Source organism: Gnatocerus cornutus, chromosome 5, assembly GCF_029298725.1.
Source record: "Gnatocerus cornutus isolate USDA-ARS CGAHR chromosome 5, icGnaCorn1.1, whole genome shotgun sequence".
Taxonomy (NCBI): Eukaryota; Metazoa; Arthropoda; class Insecta; order Coleoptera; family Tenebrionidae; genus Gnatocerus; species Gnatocerus cornutus.
Window position 1 is genome coordinate 17,827,312 of NC_142237.1, and position 23,055 is coordinate 17,850,366.

Sequence of the window (23,055 nt, forward strand, 5' to 3'; positions counted from 1 at the left end):
AAATAATTTATTATCGGTGTGAATTTACAAGTATTTGCTTGCTCATGCTTAAATAAAGGCGTACGGTATTGTTGTTGTGTTCTTTAAGGAAGTATTATACAATTGAAAACATAAAAAACCCTACATTCTAGTTCTTGGTGTTCATATTGTTGGTATTGAAATTATTAAAATCCATACAAGTAAAACCAAGAAGGTTTTGTCAATTCCGTAAAAAATTCTTTAATTATTCTTGTGCTTGGTTAGATGCTTCGTTTTGGCGATTTTTCGAGTTCCGGGAGCTTAACAACAAAGGTAAAGTCCAAAATTCCTATGTCGATTATGTCTAATCAGAAAACGCAACAAACCCTAACGTTTTCAAAACAAATAACTTCAAGCTTGAGGTCCAACAAGGTTATATTTTTTTATCGTTTCTTTCGCTGCTAAATAGTTCATTAGAATAATTGATAAGTGATTCAAATTACCCAACGATAAGAAAATATCCGTGAGAATGTTAGACTTGCTATCAATAATGTAAGTCTTCAGAAACATGTCTACAATGCTAAACACCCAAAGCAGTCCAAAAGTAATAACTGAAATGTTTAATTGCTTAGCGGCTTTTGCGTTGCTTGTTTTCATCTCCATTTCCTTCATTTTTGAGTAAAAAGTAGCGAGAAAGTACAACAGGAACACCAAAAGAGTATAGGTTCGAATCATCATTGTAAACTTGGGGCATTCCTCCAGTTGTTTTGGTTTCCTGTTACTATAAGTTGCGTGTTTCATGGGTGGGATGCCACTACGGGATGAGTTGACTATGCTGTAGATGTTGTGAACGATACTGTTGATTTCATGAGACTTTCCAGGGGTTGTGACGTTGATTGGGTTGTATAAAATATCCCAAGTTGGGTCTTTCTTTTGGCTGAACAATTTCACTTGCATGTCGTATTGTAGCAAGAAGTAGAGAGCCAGGACACAGATCATGGGTATCAAAAATAGGACCAAGATGATAGTTGTTAATTTCAGTTTGTGAACACTTGTTTCTGGCTTTGACTCTTCTATTTGTTTCGCTCGCTTCGACTTAGGTGGTGAAGCTTTCACGGTGCTCACCACAAGAGACAGAGCTGAATGCAGGAACGAATATAAAAACATTGAATATTCCATGAACATGTGTTCAAAACATTCTTCCTCAGACATGTATGTAACATTGGACTGAACTACAATACTAGTACTAGCAAGTTCTTTATTCTTTTTGTGTCCATTTTGTACCATCATGTTCTTGAAAAACGCCTGATAATTCAACAGGAAGTCTTGATTCGGAAATGTGGAGCTCATCATTGTTTCAGTGGTCATCAAATTATCACTCTCATGCTCATTATAGAACTCCGTCACTGGATCTTCGTTCTCTTCAATGATTGCAATGTCGTTCTCTTCGGGGTATCCAGGCGGTGGGCTCACCACACTTTGTGCCATCACAACAGCGCAATACAAGTAGAATATTCCGATAAAAAACGTGTTCAAAGATTCTGATAAAGCCGGAATTGAGATATTCTGAAGATTCACATTTTTCAAAAATCGGACGAAATACACTGCACCCACAATTCCAAATAAGACGAGTATCACACTGATGCATAAATATGTTACGTACATTTTGAAAAGACTGTCGGAAGTGCGAGTGGATCGGCCCCCATTGCCGTAGGTTGATTTCTATGTGGGTATGAAGTATGTTATCGCTCGTGATGTGTAATTTTACAACAGTTAGGTGATTAATGTACCGTTTTTGGGTGCATGTTATTTGGAGGGAGTCTTTTATCGATAATTATGCAGGCTTTTTAGGTTTCGCGGTTTTTTGCGTCGATGAAACGAAAACGAAGATTAGAAAAAAGGTCACTTGTCCACGTAATCTGGTGTTATCTGTGTTCTTCCCAAATTGTTTTCACTGTTATTTATTTTTCTCAATTTTGTGTTTGAATGTGACACTCGGAATTTTAAGCATCTGATTGCCTTCCCGTCATGTCTAAAAGCCGTAATTTTTTTCCCGCCCCGATGACAGATTCGAGGGAGTAATTCACCCTTATTGACTCACATCCTGAAAATTCCTCCTCGCATAATAACTCTTATTTTATGCACGCACCTGATACAGGTGTACGTTACGCCTTAGTAAACAATTTATAACCTGTTAAATAAGAAATATAGTCGACGACACTGGAATATTACCATCCAGTTCATGTCTTGTCACTGTGCTAACTTAACAAAACTTTGCAGAATTTATAGGGATGCCAATCCGACGAGCTGCCGACCCAATCAGTGTCCAACATGTGTGGGACGCAATCAGATCAGCCATTCTTCAGCGTCAGATGGCAGACTCCAAACGGATCATAAAATATTTACAAAGGGTAGACAAATGTACCTACGCCCAAGCCGAATTATACATTCAACAAACACTCAACGATGGATTGATCGTGTAAGTATTGTTAAAAATTTAGGTGTGACAGAAGCATGTTTGAATTTCCCCAGGGCCTTACAAAAAGTTACAAAAACATCAAAGGGAGATTTGGTGGATAGTTTTCGCATCCCAACACATGAAGTGCCGCCTTTGGATGGGAAAGACTGGTATTGCTTTGAATGCCATCTTGCAGGAAATGTAACAAATTGCGGTGGTTGCTTCCGAGTTTTCCACGCTGATTGCATAACAAATGCCCGACGAAAGTTTGAAGAGTTCAAGAAAAGTAGTATTCTTTATGAACAACCGGCTAAGCCCTTGAAAGACGAGTCCACGAATTCTGTTAATATTTCATCAGATTCTGATGTTAACACGAGTGAATTGAGTACTTATAATTTGCCGTTGAACAACAACGATTCCAACAGCGGACAAGGTAAAGAAGATGTGCAAGAAACACCTATGGAAGATGAAGGTGGAAGCACATACGACGAAACGTTGTGCAGTATGTGCAACATTTCGAAACTACAAGATAATTGCAAACTAGAGAAAGTCGAACTGAATTATCTTCTGAAATTTGTCATTCATAGAATTCAATCTTGGGTAACTATCAAAGTGGTTTTTATTTTTTGTTGCAGTTGTTTTTAGCTACCTAACACGATAACCCATACGATGGCCGCAGAAGACCGACCAGAATGGTTAACAGACAAGGAGTTAACATGGCGAGCAAACCAACTTTTTTTCGAACACCGAGACATGTCCGTTATAGAAGTAAATTTAAATAATGAGTCCTACGGCCAGATACATGAGTTTTTGGCAGACGTTTTAACAATCCAACATAATGTCGCTATTTTTCACGGAAGTAAGTTGAATCATACTCTCAATCTTTGTTTTGCTATCTTCATTTCAGTTGAATCACAAGAGTATGGCGCCGCTGAGCTTATGGTCCGCGATTGCATGCACGACTTGACTGAATTAAGACTTTGCGTAGACTGTTATCGCCACAGTAACGAAAAAATTAACGCGCGATGGTTCTGTCTCCCCTGTAGAAACCCCCATAAGTTGGTTTGGGCGAAGCAGAAGGGATACCCGTACTGGCCGGCAAAGGTGACACCACAAACAATGAAGTTAACGAAACTGATTCTTTTCTTAGATCATTCAAGAGACCACTACACACTACGATGTAAGATTTTTTGGTGGAAAATACGAGAGATCTCTTCTAGCTAAAGCATTTATTAAACCAATCGAGACTCCACAATCAAAGTTACAAATTAAATCGTCTTCAGCTTTCAATAAAGCCGTGGATGAGTTGAAGTTCCATCAGAGGCTATTGCAGAATCCCGACGAACTCCAGAAACTGATTAATTCGTCGAAGAATAGAATGCGCCTCAAGCACAGAACTCCTCCAAAGAAAATAATTAGCTCTTCCCCGATTAAAAACGGAAATAATGCGTTTGATATGAACGATGCTTATAAGTTTGAAGATGTTCCTTACACGCCGCAAAGCATGACTTTAACACATAACAGAATGAAGCGCAAAAGTGATCTTTATGAAGAAGGTACGATTTTAGCGCTTCTAATCAAAAATTTTACGTTTTTTATTTAGGGGGACCTTTGGTCAAAAAGAACTCCACCACAATCGAGGAAGATAAAAACGAAAGTCCCCATAACGTGTCCGACAGCGTAATTCACATATCCGATGGTGAAGAAGACGAGGAATTTTCTTACAGAGAAAACTCAAATTTTAGCTACAATGGTACTTTCGAGCAAGTTACAAGCTCCACTGAACATTACAGGACTCCTGAAGCGGTTCAAAGGAACCAAGAAAACGGGATGCAACAACTGGATCAGCCCTACAGTGATTCAGTGGAGAAGGTAAGTTGAACGACCACACTTCTCGCTGTTTATTGTTGTTTTTAGATGAGGAGAAAACTAGAAGGTTTGACTGACAAAAAAGAAATTATAAAATGTGCAATGGACTGTATGCAGGCGGAAGTTGATAAAATTACCAATGAACACAATGAACATTTAAAGAGATTGTTTGAATCACATAACGCACAAATATCGGAAACTAAGAAGAAACAATGGGTGAGGTTTTTAGCGTTTGAAATTAAGTTAGAATTTCTCTTCTGCAGTGTTACAACTGTGAGCAAGATGCCATCTATCACTGCTGCTGGAACACAGCCTACTGTTCACAGAGCTGCCAACAACAACACTGGCAAGCAGAACACAAAAAAGTCTGCAGGCGTAAACGTTAGAGTCCCTCAAAGAAACTACACAAAATATTTTTGCATACTTTATTTTGTGTATGATATATTTTTATAGTTTTTAATCATTAGATCACACTATAATTTTTGTCATGTAATTGTTGATGCGGTGGGGAAGATTTGGCGTAATTTTCAATTTTATAAAACTCATTTTGGTACGTTTTTAGGACCAAAGTAAAAAAAGTACAATTATGATAGTTGAATTAATTGTAGGCAATAATTCAGTTAAAAATTACAAGTTTATTATGTAGATGTGGATTGGTTCATTGTTGATCTTGAAAGTTATGCCACTGTTTCTTTGTGTTATATTTCTACTTTTATCGTTTAGTGAAAATAGTATTGCTTATATTTTTACATTAGAGTGAATTTTTATGTACTTGACAAGATATAATTTGTACCATCCTGGATTCTTTGCAGCTTTGTTGAATGCATGTACAAATAAATTCTATTATTCCTACACGTTTATTCATCTGTTACCTCAACAAATTCTACATTTTTAAATGCGTTTGCGATACTGTTGTGGCTTTCTAGGAACTGGAGTTCTTCTCTTGACAACTGCTCCCCCAGTTGTCTCAAGGCGGCTAAAATTTCCGCCTGTAAAGAAAAAATCAGTTTATGGGTTTAGTGAAAGTGACGCCACCTTTTGTCTGTCTCTAGCTTCACTAGTCAACTTGTTGAGTTTGCAGTCTTGTTCAATTGTAAATAATCTATCTCTCAGTTGTTTAGGCTCTCTTTTACCAAAAAGTCTGATGACTTCTGGTGTTTTAAATGCTTCAGATATGGCAGCTTGGGTTGCCTTGAAATATCAAAGTTAGTGAGAGAAATGAACTGTCTTGGCTAAGTACAAGTTGTACAGCCCCTAGGGCACTAATTAAGGAAATATCGCCTTTGACCAGTTTAGAGAGACTGTCATTTAATTCCTTTAGTTGGTCCATGGTGTCCTGTTTGGTTTCTTCGTACTCCCCCGGATCTAAATCATCCCTGAAAAATTCCAGGATTATCCTTGGAGGACAGCGGTAATGGAGACTAACTTGCAGCTTTCCAAGTCTCCTAGTTGTTCGACGAGGCGGTCCAACTGGTCCTCAAGATTCTGTTTTAACTTGGCGGTTTCCGCTTTTCCATACGAGGTCATTCTGCTGTTTGTAAAATCACTTAAATAATTTGCATTTTTTTGTAGGTTATATCAATTTTCGGGCCGATGCCCGTTAGCTTTTTTGTTATCTAGGTAATGTGAGTCAAGTTAGGACGTATGTACAAGTAAAGTAAGAGTGATGTGTTAAGGGGTACGAGGGAGATGGAGATAGGGAGGTCTGTCGGGATGAGGGAAATATGTTGCGTCGTAGTTCGGTAATTTTCCGTTAGGTGCGTTAGGTGTGCTTTTCTAGCAACGTGAAAGCCGCGTGTCATTTTTAATAAACTTATAAGTTTAATTTAAATTTGAGGAAGTGACATTGAATAAATTCGAGTTCGCATTAAGTTGAGGGGTGTCAGGCCTGTTGTCCGAGTGGTGCGAAGACGCCCCGAGTGCGTTAGAGAAATAAAGAAAACATGTTTTTGGGTTAAAGTTCCGCCATCTTGAAACTGTCTTAACCTTTGATTAGGAATTAGTGTAGTGTTATCTAAGTGACGATTTCAAGAAATTCATTGTCGCAACGTGAACTTTGGCGATGATCGCGCTCTGTTTGTGATTGCGTTGGAGAAGAGTGTTGTGATGTCAGTCCTGAACATATGTCGTTAAGAGGAGAAACGCGGCGGCCTCTGTGAGGGACGCACGCCCCAGGGCTGACATGAGCGGTAACCAGAAGCAAACAGCCGGGGGAGGGCCCCAAAACCAGCGATACAACGCTACACTGTATCCTTTTGAGTTACGCCCATCTGTCACCCAACTGTCAGTCCACTGTACCCCCCCAGTCAATCCTTGACTAATTAATTATTGCATTAATGTTGGTGCCGCGCTGCATTGTTTCATTAGAATGTGAATGCTAGTTCCCTGTTTGCAGTGGTGGCTACAGGCTGGTAAACTTTCATTAGTTCACATTCACCTGTGCAGACCACTAACCAGTCATTATCAGTCCATATGTTTGAAATCACGCCCAAGTATTTACGTTTGTCCCATACGTGCGCCAAATAACTCCGCGGCTGTGTCCCAAATCTCGTTGCATCACTATGTGAAAAGTGAAGTGGTGGCATTGTATTGTGCTGCTCCTTTCGCGAATTAATTACATAATTGTGTCTGTATTGCCACGCATATTGCATGGACGAAACTCAGGTAAGACGAACGGGTTTGATTTGTTGTTAAGCGCAGCGGCGGCTCGTGACCCGCTTTTGACAGAACCCGTTTTTCCAGGTGGTTTTTGTGGGTTTTCCCGAGTGGTGACTTGGGATTTTTTAAAAATGACCAGTTGAATGCGATGGTTGACGTTCTGGTACGGGGTTGTTGTTGCGCATGCGCTTCCATTGTTCTTCCTGGCGGCGGAACCAGGAACCAAGTTGTACAGTCGATACAATGGCGTTGTCGCCGAAATTATTTTTTGACTGACAATCATCATTATCATTTAACAAAAACATCGTGCTCAGATTTCGCTAAATCTTGTTTTTAACGTTGATCTCGTCCCGACAACGAACTGCGTCGCGACGCCTCAAGAACATGTGATTGATCAGTGGGGTTCTGTAAAACGCCCTTATCGATTTTTGGTGTTTGGTGCAGGCAGACGTGCTCCGCATGTCCCAGCATTGCTCGTTCCTTCGTCTCTTCAGACTTCGTTGTTTTCGTGTCACCAAACGTGTTCAGTAATTTACCCCCCGAATGTTCGAATCAATGACTGTGCATTTTCATTTGACACAAAGTCCGTGTCGGTGGTTGCAAAAGTGGTTGTGGTGGTGAGTCACACGACATGAAGAGATTTGGCGTTTTAAACTGCGAGTTGATGGCTTATTATCGTGTGTGGGGAGTGACTTGCGTGGGTTTTTGATTTTTACTTCCGATTTTTCGACTTTTTGAGGTTATTGTCGCGTGAATGCGGCGGTTGTGATTTTTCTTTTCGAATTTTCAAGATGTCGCGGTACGTGACCAATGGTCCCGTCAAAGAGGGCATTTGTTTGCTGCCGCCCACACATTACAGGATGATGCCGCCACAAAGTAAGTTGTATTCATCTTTTTTTTTTTTCAACATTTACCCCACAAGGAATTCCATTGGTCATAGACGCTGCCTGCACGTGTTTTATTGTCAGACATGCCGAGTCTCTTGTCTCGACAAAATCAATAATGCCTTCGCTAACTTTACTTAATCTCTAATTTGCGTTACTTTAATCCATTTTTAATAGCGGGGCTACTCTTGTTATCAACTTTTACATCGTCACGCCTCAACGTCGAGTATCTTGAATTATTAAATTTAACTGTACGGTTAGCTGCTAAATCTCTCCATTATAATTGCCTTGTTTCCGTAATTTTGAAATTTGTTTTTTCTTGCTACAATGTCAACAAAGATGTTTGCATTAGTAGTTGCAATATTTGCTTAAGCTGGAGGTCCATGGGTTTATTACATCAAGATACTAAATTAATCTACCGAGAAAAAACTTTTCTAGCCTACATTTTATCTGTAAATAGACCATCAACTTATATTTTCGTTCTTCTTAGCTTGATACAGGATGTTTCAAACAAAAATATCGCGCCATATACAGGACGATCGATACGCAACATAACAAATCTCTACAGTTGGGAGCAAAAATTTTGAACATCAGTTTCAATGTGTTTACATTGGTTCTAATTACAAAAAATTGTCAAAGCACACGTTAGATACTTAACCACCCCCTTGCAAGAAACGGCAATATCCTGTGCAATTTCTTTTTGCCGCGTGTGAAACAGGTTTTACAATAATAAAATCCCAAGTTGACAATACTACTTTCGGGAAATATACCTGGACTGTCGGGTTCAAACAACCCCGAAGTATATCTCTAAGGACAAAGCTACCTGGATTTTCGTGTTATGATTTATGGTTGTTAACCCAAACTTCTCTTATTGTTACATGGAAAACGAGTTTTTTGTGCAAATCAGGACCACATTACTTATGATCAGTCTATTTTTCACGACGCTAACGTCAGAGTTTATCTCCTCGCGGATCGCCATCACGGCTAGGTGCTAAAATTTAAGCTCCAAAGTGCCAAATGTCGCGTTGAATGCGAGAACATGACAGTGATTTTTTTTCTTCCCGTCTTTCATTCTTTTTTTGTTTTTTATAGCAACCGCTAGCACAAATCTTGGATCATCCGGTACAACACCAAAAAGATTTGGGTCACTTTTACCTCAATTAGTCTAATGACCGGTTGATATTATATAAAATCAGTTTATTTGCTCTTGTCGCCCAAATCACAATTTTGCATCAGGAATGCTCCACACATTTGCACTATGAATATCGACAAAACACACTCATTATCAGCCAACACTGCAGAAGTAAACAATTTGCAAACTCACACAAACTGTCAACAACTGACAAACAATCCACTGATTGCACAACTTATGATTCATTTCTTTTTTTCTTCAGTTTTTACTTATTAGCTTTAGATGTAGAATCTTTTTTACATTATTGAACTGTTTAAACGAACTTTTTTTTTGTTATGCAATATTTTTTTTTTTTCGTTTTGACCACCTTATTATTACAATCATTAGATATTTATTATTATCTGATTTGAATGAGTCTTAAAATTGCTACTGCATATTTGCAATGTAATATTGCAGCATTTCTTGATGTTTACAATTTTATTATCATAATGATGCGAGTGAAAGGTACATCATGAGAACACGCAATTTATTGCAATAAAGAAGTGACTGATTTTTTTTTTATTCTGGCGAGCTCATTTTAAGTTGCAAATTAAAGTGCGTCCATGCATCTTCGCGCCACAAAAACAGAAAACTCTCAACCCAAGTATTTACCTGCAGCATAGCTTAAAGTTTTCCGATAACCAATACGGTAACCCAGATAAGGCTAATTAGATTCTGATGATGTTGGGTGCACCTTGGTTCTAATACTTTGAAGGGGGGCATCTCGGGGTGGTTCCAACAAAACAATTCTTCAGTCTTGTTAGTGAAGTTTTAACACAAGTGTTCTTTTTATGTGAAGCGGAATGGATTATTCAATGTTTAATTTCGGTTAGTAAATTTGAACAAACAGCTTTTTATGATATGGGCCCTGTCGTTCTGTTCCCACGTTGAAAAAGAATGATTGTTTCGTTTATTGGTCTTTTGCTTCTAAATCACTGATGTCATAAATTTATGAAACCCACATGTTCTCAAGTGACGTTGGCACTTAACTGCCCACAATCATTGTTTTATAAAAAATAATCAAAGAACTTTTCTACCGCATCAATCCATATTCGACAGATTGATTCGATTTGGCTTTTACCTCTCCTGACTAAGCTTTACGGTATTGATTTCACGACACTTTCTTTTTCCAGCAATTATATTGTGATGAGGAACTCTTTCGTTGCGTCGGTTCCCAGGTTTATTGGAGCATATGAAAATTAATAGAAACATGAATTTAAAGATCAGTTTTATGAATTAAAACGGTTCCCGTTCCATTTCAGTGACCTACATTTTTCCTGCACCGCACTCGTGCATTCTGCTTGCCTACATCCTGCATTACAATCTATTGATTTACTCCACCTCAACTTTATCATGCATTACGATTGTAACGTTAGTTGTTTGTAATCATTGAAATTGCAGTCAATGCTTAAAATTAGCTTTTTAGGATTAAGCGTCGGTTATTGATTGTAGCCCATTGTGTGGAAGTCCATTCATTACTTTCACGGTAACCGTGGGTTTAGTATCAATCGAAATCACGTAACGGACTTACATACTGAGTGGGCATTTTGGTAGTAACACGGTGAAGTCTAAGTCATTAATTGTAAAAGTAACCATGTAATTTGGCATGACTCGAGCCTTGAAAAGAATTTGCAAAAACAAAACATATGGAAATGATTATGACTAACTAACACTTAATCTAATTACAATCTCGCAATATTGGATAAGTATTTACTTAACTAAATGCTCAGTTACCAACCAATTCCGCAGCCACCACGTAAGTAACACGCGTGACAGTTCCTATGATTTCTGCATAAAATCACACGCAAGGACGTTGTTAATGAAACCTGTTACTACTAACATTTTTTCTTTCAGGAACTGATACTTTTCATGTTCCGACGCAGCCGTATGTGCCACAACAGCAACCCAACCAGCCGGGAAATCAGGCTCAGACTTTGAGGGGTATAGCACCAGCAGGGCCTCCAAATCAAGCTTCAACTCCGCCAACCAACGACCTTAAGGTTCAATCAGTACCCCAGCAGCAGTCCATGAATCATATGGTTAGTAGCGAAATGTTATACTGAGTGATTGTAAATATGGGCTTTGTTAAACACATCGGCTTTAATTTCAGCTTTTTATTCCGCATTATGTAACTAATTGAACTGCACTTTTAAGTCAGCCCTAATTACGTTTAATTTCTATAATCAATAATGACATGCAGCTATGAAATTTCTCCTGTAATTTACATAAGAATTATCTCATGTGCATTAGATTTATGTGTAGGAAATTGTTCAACAAAGATTTTATGGGTAAATGAGTTTCACATGGAAGCTATCAATTTAGATACAGGATTCTCCTAACAAAACCATAACGTGGATTTTTTTTAATCGATTCCGGTTTTGCCCGCCATTACTTCACTTCGATAAATAGCATATTTCTACCGTTTTATAATTTTCCGATAAGCTATCAATAAATATACTGATAAGGAATTTGATTGTTCGTTTAGTACGTAACTCCACAGCAACAAGTGCGTGGAACTCAAGGACCTTACTATAGATCAGGACCACCTAGTCAAACAAGCAGAATGCCCAGTCAGCACCGGGTAAGAACGTCATTTTGTTTTTTGCTAGAAATATCTGAAACTTTCTTTTAGGGTCAACAACAGATTTACCAAACCCAAGCAACCCAGTACATGCAAATGTCTGTCCCAGCGCAGATGTACATAACTAATCCGATGCAATATTACAATGGGCAGAGGCCGCAACCTTTTGTACAACCAACGGCTCCTGTTCTTTACCAAGGACAAGCAATTCCTTCACAATTTCCGTTTCAGCCAAATCCGAGTCAAACACCGGCGGCCGTACCTTGTAAGTTACGAGGAAATGAATATGACTTGTGTTGAACTAATTTAGTTTCAGTTCCATATTTTTCGATAAGGCAGAGTCACCCTTCGCAATCAGCGAGTGTTCCTCCTAACGCCAACCAACCTCTTCCAAATATCAATATCCAGCAACAACCGCCCACTTTTCCAAGGCCACATAATAAACGTAGAGCTAAAGCAATACCTGTTATAGACCCGGACACTGGTTCGTTGTACAAATATAAAGAACAATTAAACTAATTTCTGTTTACAGGCGTTGATAGGTTAGATGAGGTTTACGAACAGCATAATAGCTCGCATCCCCCTTCCGGTGAGTCATCTGCAAGACAGACGCCTCAACCTTCCGTAAACACAGCTAGTAAAGAAATACAAATCACTTTTGCAAAGCAAGTCCTACAAGCAGCGAATAATGAAACCAGTATAGATGATCAAGAAAATCACAGTGGCCCCTTAGACCACGAAGCTCTTTATCATCCTTCAAATTCTCAAGCACCCGGGCCAGCGTCAAAACTTGATCATATAGTTCAATCAAGTAACCTAAAGGTAAGGAAAAAAACAGTGCATCAAGATTGCGGGTAATAATTTCTATTTTCAGGCCCAGGCCAAAGAATTCGTACTGAGTTCGTCGAATACTGCCAAAGAGACGCCCATAGTGTCCGCGAATTGTGACGCTGTTGAAGTTACATTACCTAATAAACAGATGAAAGATCGCGAAAGTCCGGCGAAAGGTCGTAAACAGAAAGAACAAGCGCGCGAGCATAAAGACTCTGTCAAAGATACCCCAATCAGGGAAAAAAGTGATAAAGAATCTTCCATTGTAAAGAGCGATAATAACAAAACGAGAGAATCGTTAATACCTCCCGCCAATGTTGCATCGACAGTGACGGTTCCAATTGCAAATAAAGACAATAAAGAGGTTGTGAATTATCGTGAAGATAAAAAAAATCAAAAAAGAGACAGTAAATCTGATACTAACGTGCCTAATGTTGAATCTAATGAATGTGCGGCTGCGGTTACGAATCCGCCGGCTCAACCCGCTCAAGATGTCACGTCGAGTGGTAAGTCAAAAAAATTTATTCATTTTATCATTGGAGTGTTTGTTGATTGACAGGAAGTATTGTTGTATCTATTGTTTCTCAATCATTAATGGTATAGAAAAAAGATCCGATAATTTTGCTTTTATCACAGCGGACAGGCTTTGGAATTTGAAATGTGTTGGTAACTCTGCCTGTTTTAAGTTAATACATTTGTCATTGCTGATAACACTGCGACGAAAATGTTAAAAATGCAATGTTTATTAGTGAAAAGAAACTTTCAGTTTTATCTAAATCGTTCTGAATGTTTGATCCTTATAATCGTTACAAAAACCTTTTTGGGCGTAATGACTTTATTCTCTTGTTTAGTCTGGTTTTAACAGACTTCCAAGAAATTCCGTTCTTTTGAAGTCTTTTTGTCAAAATAAGTGAGTAAATACTCTATAAATACCCTTAATAACTCAACGAATAAACACGATTATTATGTAAATTGCCACTTATACTTATTTCTTATTTGACGCTCATAAATGTTTTTAGTGCAATCAACGCCACTCTCGCGTTCATTTTTAGTGCACTCAATCGCTCTAACGCTTCATATCGCATTGAACTTGATTCAAAAGTGGAGACCTGAGTCACTTTGCATATTAATTGGGGAAGTGCCATTTACTATTAGTCATAAAATAGAAATTTAAAGCTGTAATGCGTGTTATTGTAAAATTCCGGAGAAAGAATTCCGTTTCAGAAAGTCGACAATAATAAACACGCTTCAAAGTTATCAATTTAATTTCAAGAGTAAGGTCGATAATTTGATAATATTTTCTAAGTTGATTCCAAATAATTTCTAAATTGTCTGTTGACTCAAACTTATTAGAACAGCACACACTATTAACGGAAATAATTGACCTAAATGTAAGTATTCGCAATCAAAATTCGAATTTCAAACTTCCTGTCTGATTTTTAAGATGGTGCTGACATAACGTCAAAGTGAGGTTAGGAGGTGTCAGGCACCTTTTTCAAAAATGCTAGGCGCGAATTTTAAAAATTCACCACGTGTCGGTGTTGATACATTTCTAAATAATTTACCTCATCTGCGAGACAGTTATTCCCAAATCCTGGAAAACAGGATATTAAATGTTAATTTAGTTTCACCTTTTTGTATATTTTTATAAAAAAAAGAACCGAGTGAGAATGCATTGTGAAGGTAGTTGATGTCCGTCAAGTCCAATCAACTTGCCGTTAAAACCGACCTACGTCCATCAAAGATCGATCAAAACCAACTTGAATTTAATTGTTTTTTGGTGATTTTTTTATCAATTGACGCAAATTGTGTGGGAACGGTTGGCAGTTGTTGAAAACTAGTCATCACTTTAATTTAATTCTTTCTTGTCGCCCCCTCCATAGAAATTCCCTTGGCTCTAGGTGTCTCTGTTTCGAATTATCAGCACCATAAAAAACATTAGCAAAAAGTCCGCAAATTTAACGCCAGTTTTCAGAGAATATCGGTGCGTAAAGCAGCCATAAAAGCTTGTTAATTTGCCATAAATCACTCTCTTTAAAAATAAAATTGGACCATTGTTGAAATTAGTGCAAATGTGAAAAATAGGACTCTGTTTTACTATTTGTGCCAGAAAATGGGTCGCAGAAAACGTAAGTGTCTGGTCGCAGTGTGCTTTGAAACGACAGGTGACAGGTGTTTGATTGCAAAACAGCCAAAGAATGCGATCAGAAAAAGTAGTTAACGGTTTTAGAATGTAATTTCTTCTATCTTTGATCAACTATGGATATTCCCCAAATTCCGATCAGTTGCATTCCGTGTGTCGTGTCCAAAAACTGCGATTTTCACTTCGGTACGGTCTTCGGGTAACCGAAAAGAACCGAAGACGGACAAGATGGCAGACGACCTCTCATTGAGCGTCGACCGCATGGGTCGCACGCTACGTGGTAGAATTTTCAAGAAATTTTAGTTTGTTAGTAACGTTCATACTCTGGCAATACTCAAATGCATTGTTCATACTAGTGTCGTGTTAGTTTAAGTTGTGTAATTACGTTATAATCGGTAACTTCGTCGCTTTAAATTAAATTTAATTTGACCTTGCGGTTCTTGGCACTACTCACATTTTTACATTACTCGAAAAATAACTTCTAGAAATATTTGCTCAAATTTGAACGTAATCTCCAAGTGCAACAGTGACTGTTTTTTTTCAAATGTGGTGTCCGTTTATGGGAATTGTCTAGAAGCAGCACGACTCCCACTCATGCACCCCGGTCATAGTCTAAGAATAGCACAGTGACCCAGCACAATGGACACATGGCATACAGTAAATAATAAGGGTAAATCTACCACATATTTTCCATACCACCATATGGGTACCGATTTAGCTCGGGTAATACTAGTACAGATTCTTTTAGAAAGTTGTTCATCCAGTTTTTGCACTGGTTATTACGAAATGTCGCGGCCTTCTGGGCGAAACCGACCACATTTTTAGGTTTTTTCTGACCCAGAAAGACCACTCACACAATTCACATCAAATTCCTCAACAATCAAAAGCCATAAAAAATTCACGAGCCGTTCCGTAACCACGTGGTTTTCGTCAAACCTGACGGACCCAAATTTCCCTAGAAAGTGCTCCGCTGCACCGGTAGTTTTTTGCAACGTCAGGATCGCAAACAATACTTTAACCGGCCAAGTGTTGCACTCAGATGAAGGAATATAAATTATTTCCAAGGCTGCATATTTTAATAATTATATCGCCCATTCATAAGTCAACTTTCAGCTCTTGCAGAATATTCAGTTAATTTAGTGTTACAAGCTTTTACTTCGCTCTTATCTTGAATTATTGCATTCATAAATCGCTCGTGTGGTTTAAATATTAATTGCTGCAAAATTTGTCACTTTGCGGGCGATAATTTTCATTTTTTGCCTGTCATTGTTGACCTAATATTTAATCTATTGAGCGAAAATGTTAGACACTCCCAAATAGATGACTCCTACAATATAGAGGTAGTCATAAAGTTGCTAAGCATTGTATTTGATGCCATAACTATAATTTAATGTATCCACTTATACTCTTAACCTAAATATCCTTGTGTGAAAACGCTTGTTAGGAACACAAACAATTCTTTTGATATCCTAACATGTATTTTTAATTATGTTCAATTATGATGGTTTTGCATGAGCAAACAAAAGATAAAAGACTAAAACTAATTAAACCCAGACTTACCTCTAAACTTGTCTAGACGGATATTGATTCTCACGTCACGAGTAATCTTGATCGGAATTCTGAAAGATCTTAATAATATCTTGTTAGATATCATTATCTCATTGTTTCCAATTGATTAATAAAATAAGTAATTTAATCCTGTGTGACATTCTTGTTTCACAACATGTTATCGCTGTTGGCTCGACCGACTGAAAACCACAAACTTGTTACATTGGTTATTTACAATACACATTATCTTACATGACATTTCCTTTGTAAGGTTATCATGTTTATTCTTCGCATTATCGCAAAATCGAACGTTATTAAATTCCAAGTTCAGAGAACCCTAAAAACACAGTTCCAGCTCCACATGATGGGTTGTAGTCATAGTGGCGTTTTATACTGTGAACATTATCAGGCTGTGCTCGCTATAGGCGCTAGTTCATGCTAGTGACACACATCGCACTGCTACACTATCACCTTGTCTACACTCTATGACGCCCAACTAACTTTTTTATTTCAACAGCAAAATCGAAGAACTCTTCACAAAGAACCAAGGATGGCCAGAAACAAATATCAGCAAACAACCAAAAGCAGGCAGCAGCAGCAGTGGTGGCGCCGGCGGCGACGGCAGCGGCTGTCGTCCCAGCCCCTCAGCCATCAAAGCCCAATAGTAAATCGAGTAAAAAGAGTGAACTCAATCAGAAAGGTGCGAACAAAGAGGGCACTGATATGGATGCCTTCAATGATAATGTTCGATTGGACGCCGTCAATGCGAACATCAACATGACCAATGAAATCAACGCGAATTCCGTTGTGAACAATTCTAATACTACGAATGTTCCTGCTAACGAACCCAATAAGAAAAACCAGAACACTGAAGTGACAACGTTTAGGACTGAACCTAAGACTTTACCCAAGAATAAAATCGATATTACTGATATTGTTAAAGAAAAACCAAAACCTGTAAAATCGTTCCCTCAACAAACTGAAACTCAAGACGAGATTGATCGGGCTGCGCCGGTCAGTAATGACAAAATCGTGCAGTTTAAAAATGAAGCCAATGCCAAATCAACGACTGAGAATAATACTTCAGCAATCATTGAAAAGTCTGAACTACCCTACAGAGAAGGTTAGTATCCTGTGTTTCTTATGTAGTTTGTGATAAAAGAAGCATTCTTATCAAACCATGACAGAAATACTGCTGGAATTCCTCTTTGCTGACTTTATAAACTTACAAAAAATTCAAAAATCTTTTATCATGAACACCAACTCTTCTCTGTTTCAGGACAATGGACTCCAAACAACGTAGACGGCAAGAAAGTCTACGACAAAGAGTTCCTGTTGGCGCTAAGAAATGATCCCGCAAGTAGGAAAAAACCGGACAATTTACCCGACGTTATAATTGCAGACGATCGAGGCGTAAGTACTCCCCAACCAGTGCTTCCAACAAACGCTAACACTTGCTTGCAGAGACTAAGTGATGGAAGATACTCAATGGGTGGTAGAACTGATTTCACACCACCTTTCTCAAATTATGGAGGCAAATCAAGCTCGCAAAGAGGCGTAAGTAACATAACACTAGATTTTAGAACCCGTCTTTATTTTATTACATTTAGCCGCTTCCAAAACGCAACAGCCAATCCGGTAAAGCCGGCGGTGGCGGCAAAGGCAGTAAATCCCAAGGAATGAAAGTCTCAATTTCCGTTCGCGAGGACGTTAAACTCCATGAAGTCGAGAACGCATGGAGGCCCGCTCGCTTCTATAAAACCGAGGAAATGACCGACGAGGATAAGAAAACCGAAGAACTCTACAAGAAAGTTCGAGGAGTACTCAATAAATTAACTCCTCAGAAATTCGAAACCCTAGTTGGTCAAGTGCAGGAACTTCAGATAGATACTGAAGAAAGATTACAAGGAGTTATCGACTTGGTGTTCGAAAAAGCCGTTGATGAACCCAATTTTTCAGTTGCCTATGCTTTGATGTGCAGAGAGTTGGCGCTTATGCAGGTTTGTTGTTTGGCGGTGAGAAGTTATTCGGTGGTTGACGAAATTTTGCAGGTCCCTGCAGCTAGTAGTACTGAAGATAAAAAAGAAATGGTGCAGTTCCGCAAGTTGTTGGTCACAAGGTGTCAGTTGGAGTTTGAAAAGCAATCGCATGATGAAACTGTTAGAAATAACAAAGTTAGGGAAATCAACGACTGCCAGGATCTCGTAAGACTACCATTTCTTGCTGTTTCTATTATTCATAATGTGCTTACAGGAAAGGAAGAAGGAACTTCAGTTCGAACTGGAAGAGTATGACCGTCGTTTGCGGATGAAATCCGTCGGGAATATTCGATTCATTGGTAAGATATATTTTTTTTATTTCTCTAAATGCAATGAAACCAAAATGATGTTGTAAATGAAAGTAGTGGACCGAAATCGGCTGAGGAAAAACTTTTCGCTGATAGAAACTCAACGGAGCTTACTATTGCGTTATCGAGAATCACTCTAACTCTGATTTTTACTTGCAGGTGAACTGTTCAAGCAACAAATGTTGACCACCAGCATTATGATGCGGTGTCTTCACAATTTATTACAAAACAAAGAGGAAGAAAGCCTAGAATGCCTTTGTAAATTACTTACAACAATTGGCAGAGAATTAGAAAGAGAAGGCACCAACAAAAAAGGTGTTGAATTAAGCATCATTTTTAACGCCATGAAAGACATTGTTGTCGACAAAAAACAGGGAAAAGTTAGTAGTAGAGTTAGGTATGTTGCACACCTTCCACTTCTTCGCCAAGATTCTAACTCTCAACTTTCAGATTTATGCTACAAGACGTCATAGATCTTAGGAAAAACAAATGGATTTCTCGCCGCCAAGATTTGAACCCCAAAACCATCGACCAAATCCAAAAAGAAGCGGAAAACGAACATTTAAATATTCAAGCTATGAATTCTGTTCCTATAACTCCTAGAAAAGACGACAGAGGCAACAGCGCCGGCGCTAACTCAGATCGTAAACGAAGAAACGTATCAGATGACGGTTGGCAAACTACCTCGTCGCGAAATAGGACTCCATTTACTGTACAAAGTGATAAGTTAAAGAATAAGCCGGTAAGTTACATCTCTTGGTTTTATACTGTGTTTCAACGAGTTTTTACAGCCCCAAACTGACGAACCTTTGGGAAGCAGACAAATGTTCGGCAACTGGAGCAAAGGCTCTAATATTAAAACCGACGCATCCGCCGCGACGAACACAGCGAACATGTACGCCGCACTTGAACATATCGACACCGAAAAGCGGCCTTCCGGTAAGTACCTCTGCCACATTTTCTGTTTTTACCACAATCCCAGCTCCCCATTATTAAAAATTAGTTAATTTTGGGGCGTTTAGCATTGTGGAAATCATCGCTGTGTTCGCTATGTTCTGTGATGACTGTTCTCACAGCAATACAATACGCAGCAACATTTTTTTTTCTTACCGAACGTGTGTTAATTGTTTTGTTTTTAAGGTTCAAGGTCGAGTAAGGACCCTTACAGCTCCAAAGGGCCGAGCTTGGAACGTGCTAATTACAAGCAGTCCTTTGATGGAAGAGGTTCCAGATCTGGTTCTCAACATAGATCGGTGGAGAGAGAAAGCTCGACAGTGTCTGTTCCACAGAAAGTTCCAACTTTACCTCCTACTGAGAAAATCGTGGAGGCTCAGGTTCCAGCACCTGTTTACTCAATGTCAGATGAACAACTGGAGAGACACGTGAAGAATAATTTAGACGAATATTTGAATGATAGTTGTACTATTGAAGAGTACAGCCAAGACACGCAAGCAACGGTTCCTCCGAATTATTTGGCCAGGGTTGTAGCTGATGGGTAAGTTTATTAGGTTTTTTGCAATTTTATACACGCACAGATTCATGCGAAGTTCAACACCAATTGTGGAACTTGTTTAGATTATTGTGCAAGAGTAAGTGGAAGGATTCGCTAACACCACGAGAATTTTGAATTCAATGAGTGGAGTTTGATAGTGCCCTTTCGACACTCTCTCAGATACCAAGTGATCATGTTCTGATCATTTTTTTTTTTTTAGATACCTGCACGTGCTTGAACGATCGACAACTGCCCGTATTAGAACAGGAATATTATTTGCCAAACTAATTAAAATAGGCACCCTTCCTTTGGACGATTATTGTATAGGTTTAGAAGAAGTTCTGGGTCAGGTTGACGAACTCACCATAGATATTCCAATGATCTGGAATTATCTTGCTGAGATTTTAGGTAAGACGGTTCTTACAAGCTATGATTCGCACTAAATTATTGTTTGTTTTGCAGTTTATTTGATCTGTGATGAAGCGTTACCTCTCGTCAGGTTGTATAAATCTTCTGAACTAATTATCCAACAGGGCCACGGTGCGAAATTCTTAGGTTCATTATTTAAGTTAGTTGTAAGTGAAAAGGGACCCAATTTTCTCATTAGCTGTTGGCAAGCGAGTGGGCTTGGCTTTGAGAGTTTCATGGATGCTTCTCAAGTTGACTCATTCGTAAGAGATTACGTAAGTAAAACTTCAGTTTGTATCACAATCCCAGCTCCACATAATCGTTACTTTGATTATAGTGGCGTTTAGTATTGTGAAAATTAATGCCGAGTTCGCTATGATTTTTTTATTACAATAATTAAAAAATTACACTTCTCTGGCGACAGTACTTTTTTTTTCAATTGAACGTGTAATAACCCTTAAAATTTTCTTACAGAATTTAGATTTTCTATGCGGTGGTGATCCAACCGCAGGCCAAAGTCAGTTAACGTATGAACAAATCTCCAAGAAATTGTTGGAGTTCTTTGCCATGAAGACCTCATTTGATGATATTGTTAACTGGATAACAGTAAGTTTGTGGTTGATTGTTGTTGCTTTTATTAACACTTTCTTTACAGGCAAACGTGGGAGAATTAGTAAAAGAAAATAAGTTTGTTAGGACTTTGGTTACTGCCATTTTTGAGAATTCTATAGCTCGTCAAAAACTGGTTGTGGACAATATAAAGGATCACTACAAATTGCTACAAAAATACGTTGATAATAACTCAAATTACGAGTTGCAGTGTCTGTACGCGTTGCAAACTTTAATTCACAAAATGGAGCACCCAAAAGGTTAGTACAAGTCTTGGAATAGCTTTCACGATATTCTGATGATGCTTGTTACATTCTAATTTACTTAACAAATATTTAAAAGTGAAGACGTCTTTATCAGATTATCGTGACAATCACAGTCATGCAGCACTCTATAATCTTTATTATTGTGGTGAAGAAAGTACTGTGTACATCAATAAGTACTTCCTATTTTCGCGGGTTTACGTAGACCAACGATTATCAAAGTACTTTACAGTTAAGTTTGTTGTGGCGATTTTCTATTTGGTGTTTTCTTAGGTCTTCTTTTGACGATTTGCAACCAGCTCTATGAAGACGCAATAATTTCTCAAGACAGTTTTATTGCGTGGGAAGCTAGTGATGATCCTGCTGAGCAGGAGGGAAAAGGTGGGTTTATTCAGTGTTTTTTTATGAGTTTACTTGATGATATTTCTAGGTGTTGCACTGAAACAATTGACCAGTTTCTTCACTCAACTGAAGGAAAATGAAGAAGACTCAGGGTCATCATCAGATGAGACCTAGCAGTTAACTGTCCCTTTTGTGATGCTGGCGTCCTCGTAGACATAAAAAATTAAAAACTTATAAGTGAATTACAGTGACTTACAACCTAGTTAAACAAATTTTTACACTCCTGTTATAATATACATATATATATTATATATACTTCATAAATATATGTTGCGAAACGTGTGAAGCACAAACTGATTAAAATTCAAGTGCGGGAATAAACATAAGTTATCAAGTGCCCTCTAATTAATTGGAAACTAAGACATAAAAAATTCAAGTGATACAACCGGACGAGCAAACGTAAACTGTAGTGAAAGAATACTTGGGCTCAGCTGGCCTTAAATCCTGTTTTATACTGTAAAATCGTCTTTATTATTATTTATATATATTTTATATTGTTTATTTGGTAACTTTTTATTGTTTATAGTGACGTCGTTATTTTAAATGCGAATATTGGAATTGCTTAGTTAGTTTCGGCTGGGCCCGGAAATTATATTACACGTCATTGTAAGCGATTGATCGTGATGTTTACTTTTGTTATAAATTAATTTGTTATATATCATGATTTCTTACTGTTAAGTTATTATATAATAGGAATAATTATTCTGTATAATAAATATGCAGCTGCACAGTCCAGTTTTAGATTTTTTTTTAAATATATAATTTTATTTTTTGTGTTTGAACAAATCTGAAACTGCTTTGAGCGACTGTTACTAGTCAGAACTATTTTCTTAGAAATATTGTATATATTTTCCAACGAAACATATACAGTATTTTTCTGACTGATGTGTACATAAACTTCCTATGGTTGATTACCCAATTTATATTCAACCAAAACTCTTTATTTTATTAGAGATAATGAATTTTCAAGGTGCGGTTCGCTTCTTCCTTTACCCCCTCATGTATCATATTCTTCATTAAGATGGTCGAAGCAACCTTGTCTTGGAAACTAAAAACATCTTTTTTACTGTTGTGTAACCAGTCATTATTTTGCGAAGGAAATTGAAAGCTGGTTTCCTCAGTGATGCTATCAACTATTAAACTTAGCGGTCAGGGATCGATGAGGAAATTGTTTAAAATATGGTTGGTTTATTGAAGAAAATATACATAAGTGTGTTAAATTATCAAGACAGACTCTGCCAAACTGTTAATAACATTTATAAAACGATGCTAGGCAACTGACATAATAAATGAGCAAAATACCAACACAAACATTTTTTTATTTGTCCTTATTCTTTCATTTATTTTAGTTATGTAACTGATTTAATAACTTTTCCGTTGTTGATTTAGTAGTTGCGTCATGTTAATACAGGCAACCAAATAAGTTACAAGTT

General features: G+C 38.0%; 4 protein-coding genes across 6 annotated transcripts; 2 read left to right on the forward strand and 2 right to left on the reverse strand.

The window, feature by feature from the left end:
- Positions 1 to 109: 109 nt before the first annotated feature.
- LOC148175288 (zinc finger MYND domain-containing protein 11) lies at positions 110 to 5,137 on the forward strand. Its single transcript, XM_088037788.1, has 9 exons — positions 110 to 291; positions 2,239 to 2,437; positions 2,491 to 3,016; positions 3,062 to 3,275; positions 3,324 to 3,520; positions 3,567 to 3,972; positions 4,020 to 4,288; positions 4,334 to 4,501; positions 4,549 to 5,137. The coding sequence occupies exons 2-9, from the start codon at positions 2,250 to 2,252 to the stop codon at positions 4,669 to 4,671; spliced, it is 2,091 nt and encodes a 696-aa protein (XP_087893914.1). The 5' UTR covers positions 110 to 291; positions 2,239 to 2,249; the 3' UTR covers positions 4,672 to 5,137.
- On the reverse strand, positions 224 to 1,623 carry LOC148175289 (uncharacterized). Its single transcript, XM_088036975.1, has 2 exons — positions 388 to 1,623; positions 224 to 307 (listed from the first exon to the last, which is right to left on the reverse strand). Exons 1-2 carry the CDS (start codon positions 1,621 to 1,623, stop codon positions 224 to 226), a joined length of 1,320 nt encoding a protein of 439 aa, XP_087893101.1.
- On the reverse strand, positions 5,124 to 5,935 carry LOC148175290 (protein LZIC-like). The gene is made up of 4 exons (XM_088037792.1): positions 5,712 to 5,935; positions 5,526 to 5,661; positions 5,321 to 5,476; positions 5,124 to 5,274 (listed from the first exon to the last, which is right to left on the reverse strand). The coding sequence occupies exons 1-4, from the start codon at positions 5,810 to 5,812 to the stop codon at positions 5,143 to 5,145; spliced, it is 525 nt and encodes a 174-aa protein (XP_087893918.1). The 5' UTR covers positions 5,813 to 5,935; the 3' UTR covers positions 5,124 to 5,142.
- A 202-nt stretch (positions 5,936 to 6,137) lies between these two features.
- Positions 6,138 to 22,933, forward strand: eIF4G1 (eukaryotic translation initiation factor 4G1). Of its 3 annotated transcripts, none has more exons than XM_088037784.1 (24): positions 6,138 to 6,532; positions 10,729 to 10,754; positions 10,853 to 11,037; positions 11,484 to 11,579; positions 11,631 to 11,844; positions 11,890 to 12,063; positions 12,112 to 12,401; positions 12,454 to 12,916; positions 16,619 to 17,224; positions 17,381 to 17,514; positions 17,566 to 17,658; positions 17,712 to 18,101; positions 18,153 to 18,305; positions 18,355 to 18,439; positions 18,608 to 18,845; positions 18,899 to 19,190; positions 19,240 to 19,387; positions 19,589 to 19,943; positions 20,161 to 20,348; positions 20,403 to 20,623; positions 20,823 to 20,954; positions 21,004 to 21,217; positions 21,494 to 21,601; positions 21,651 to 22,933. In XM_088037784.1, the coding sequence occupies exons 1-24, from the start codon at positions 6,468 to 6,470 to the stop codon at positions 21,734 to 21,736; spliced, it is 4,956 nt and encodes a 1,651-aa protein (XP_087893910.1). In that variant the 5' UTR covers positions 6,138 to 6,467; the 3' UTR covers positions 21,737 to 22,933. The 3 variants fall into 3 exon arrangements, with proteins under 3 accessions (XP_087893910.1, XP_087893911.1, XP_087893912.1); XM_088037785.1 differs by having other exon boundaries at positions 11,896 to 12,063; XM_088037786.1 differs by lacking the exons at positions 6,138 to 6,532; positions 10,729 to 10,754 and adding an exon at positions 7,574 to 7,819.
- The last annotated feature ends 122 nt before the right edge of the window (positions 22,934 to 23,055 follow it).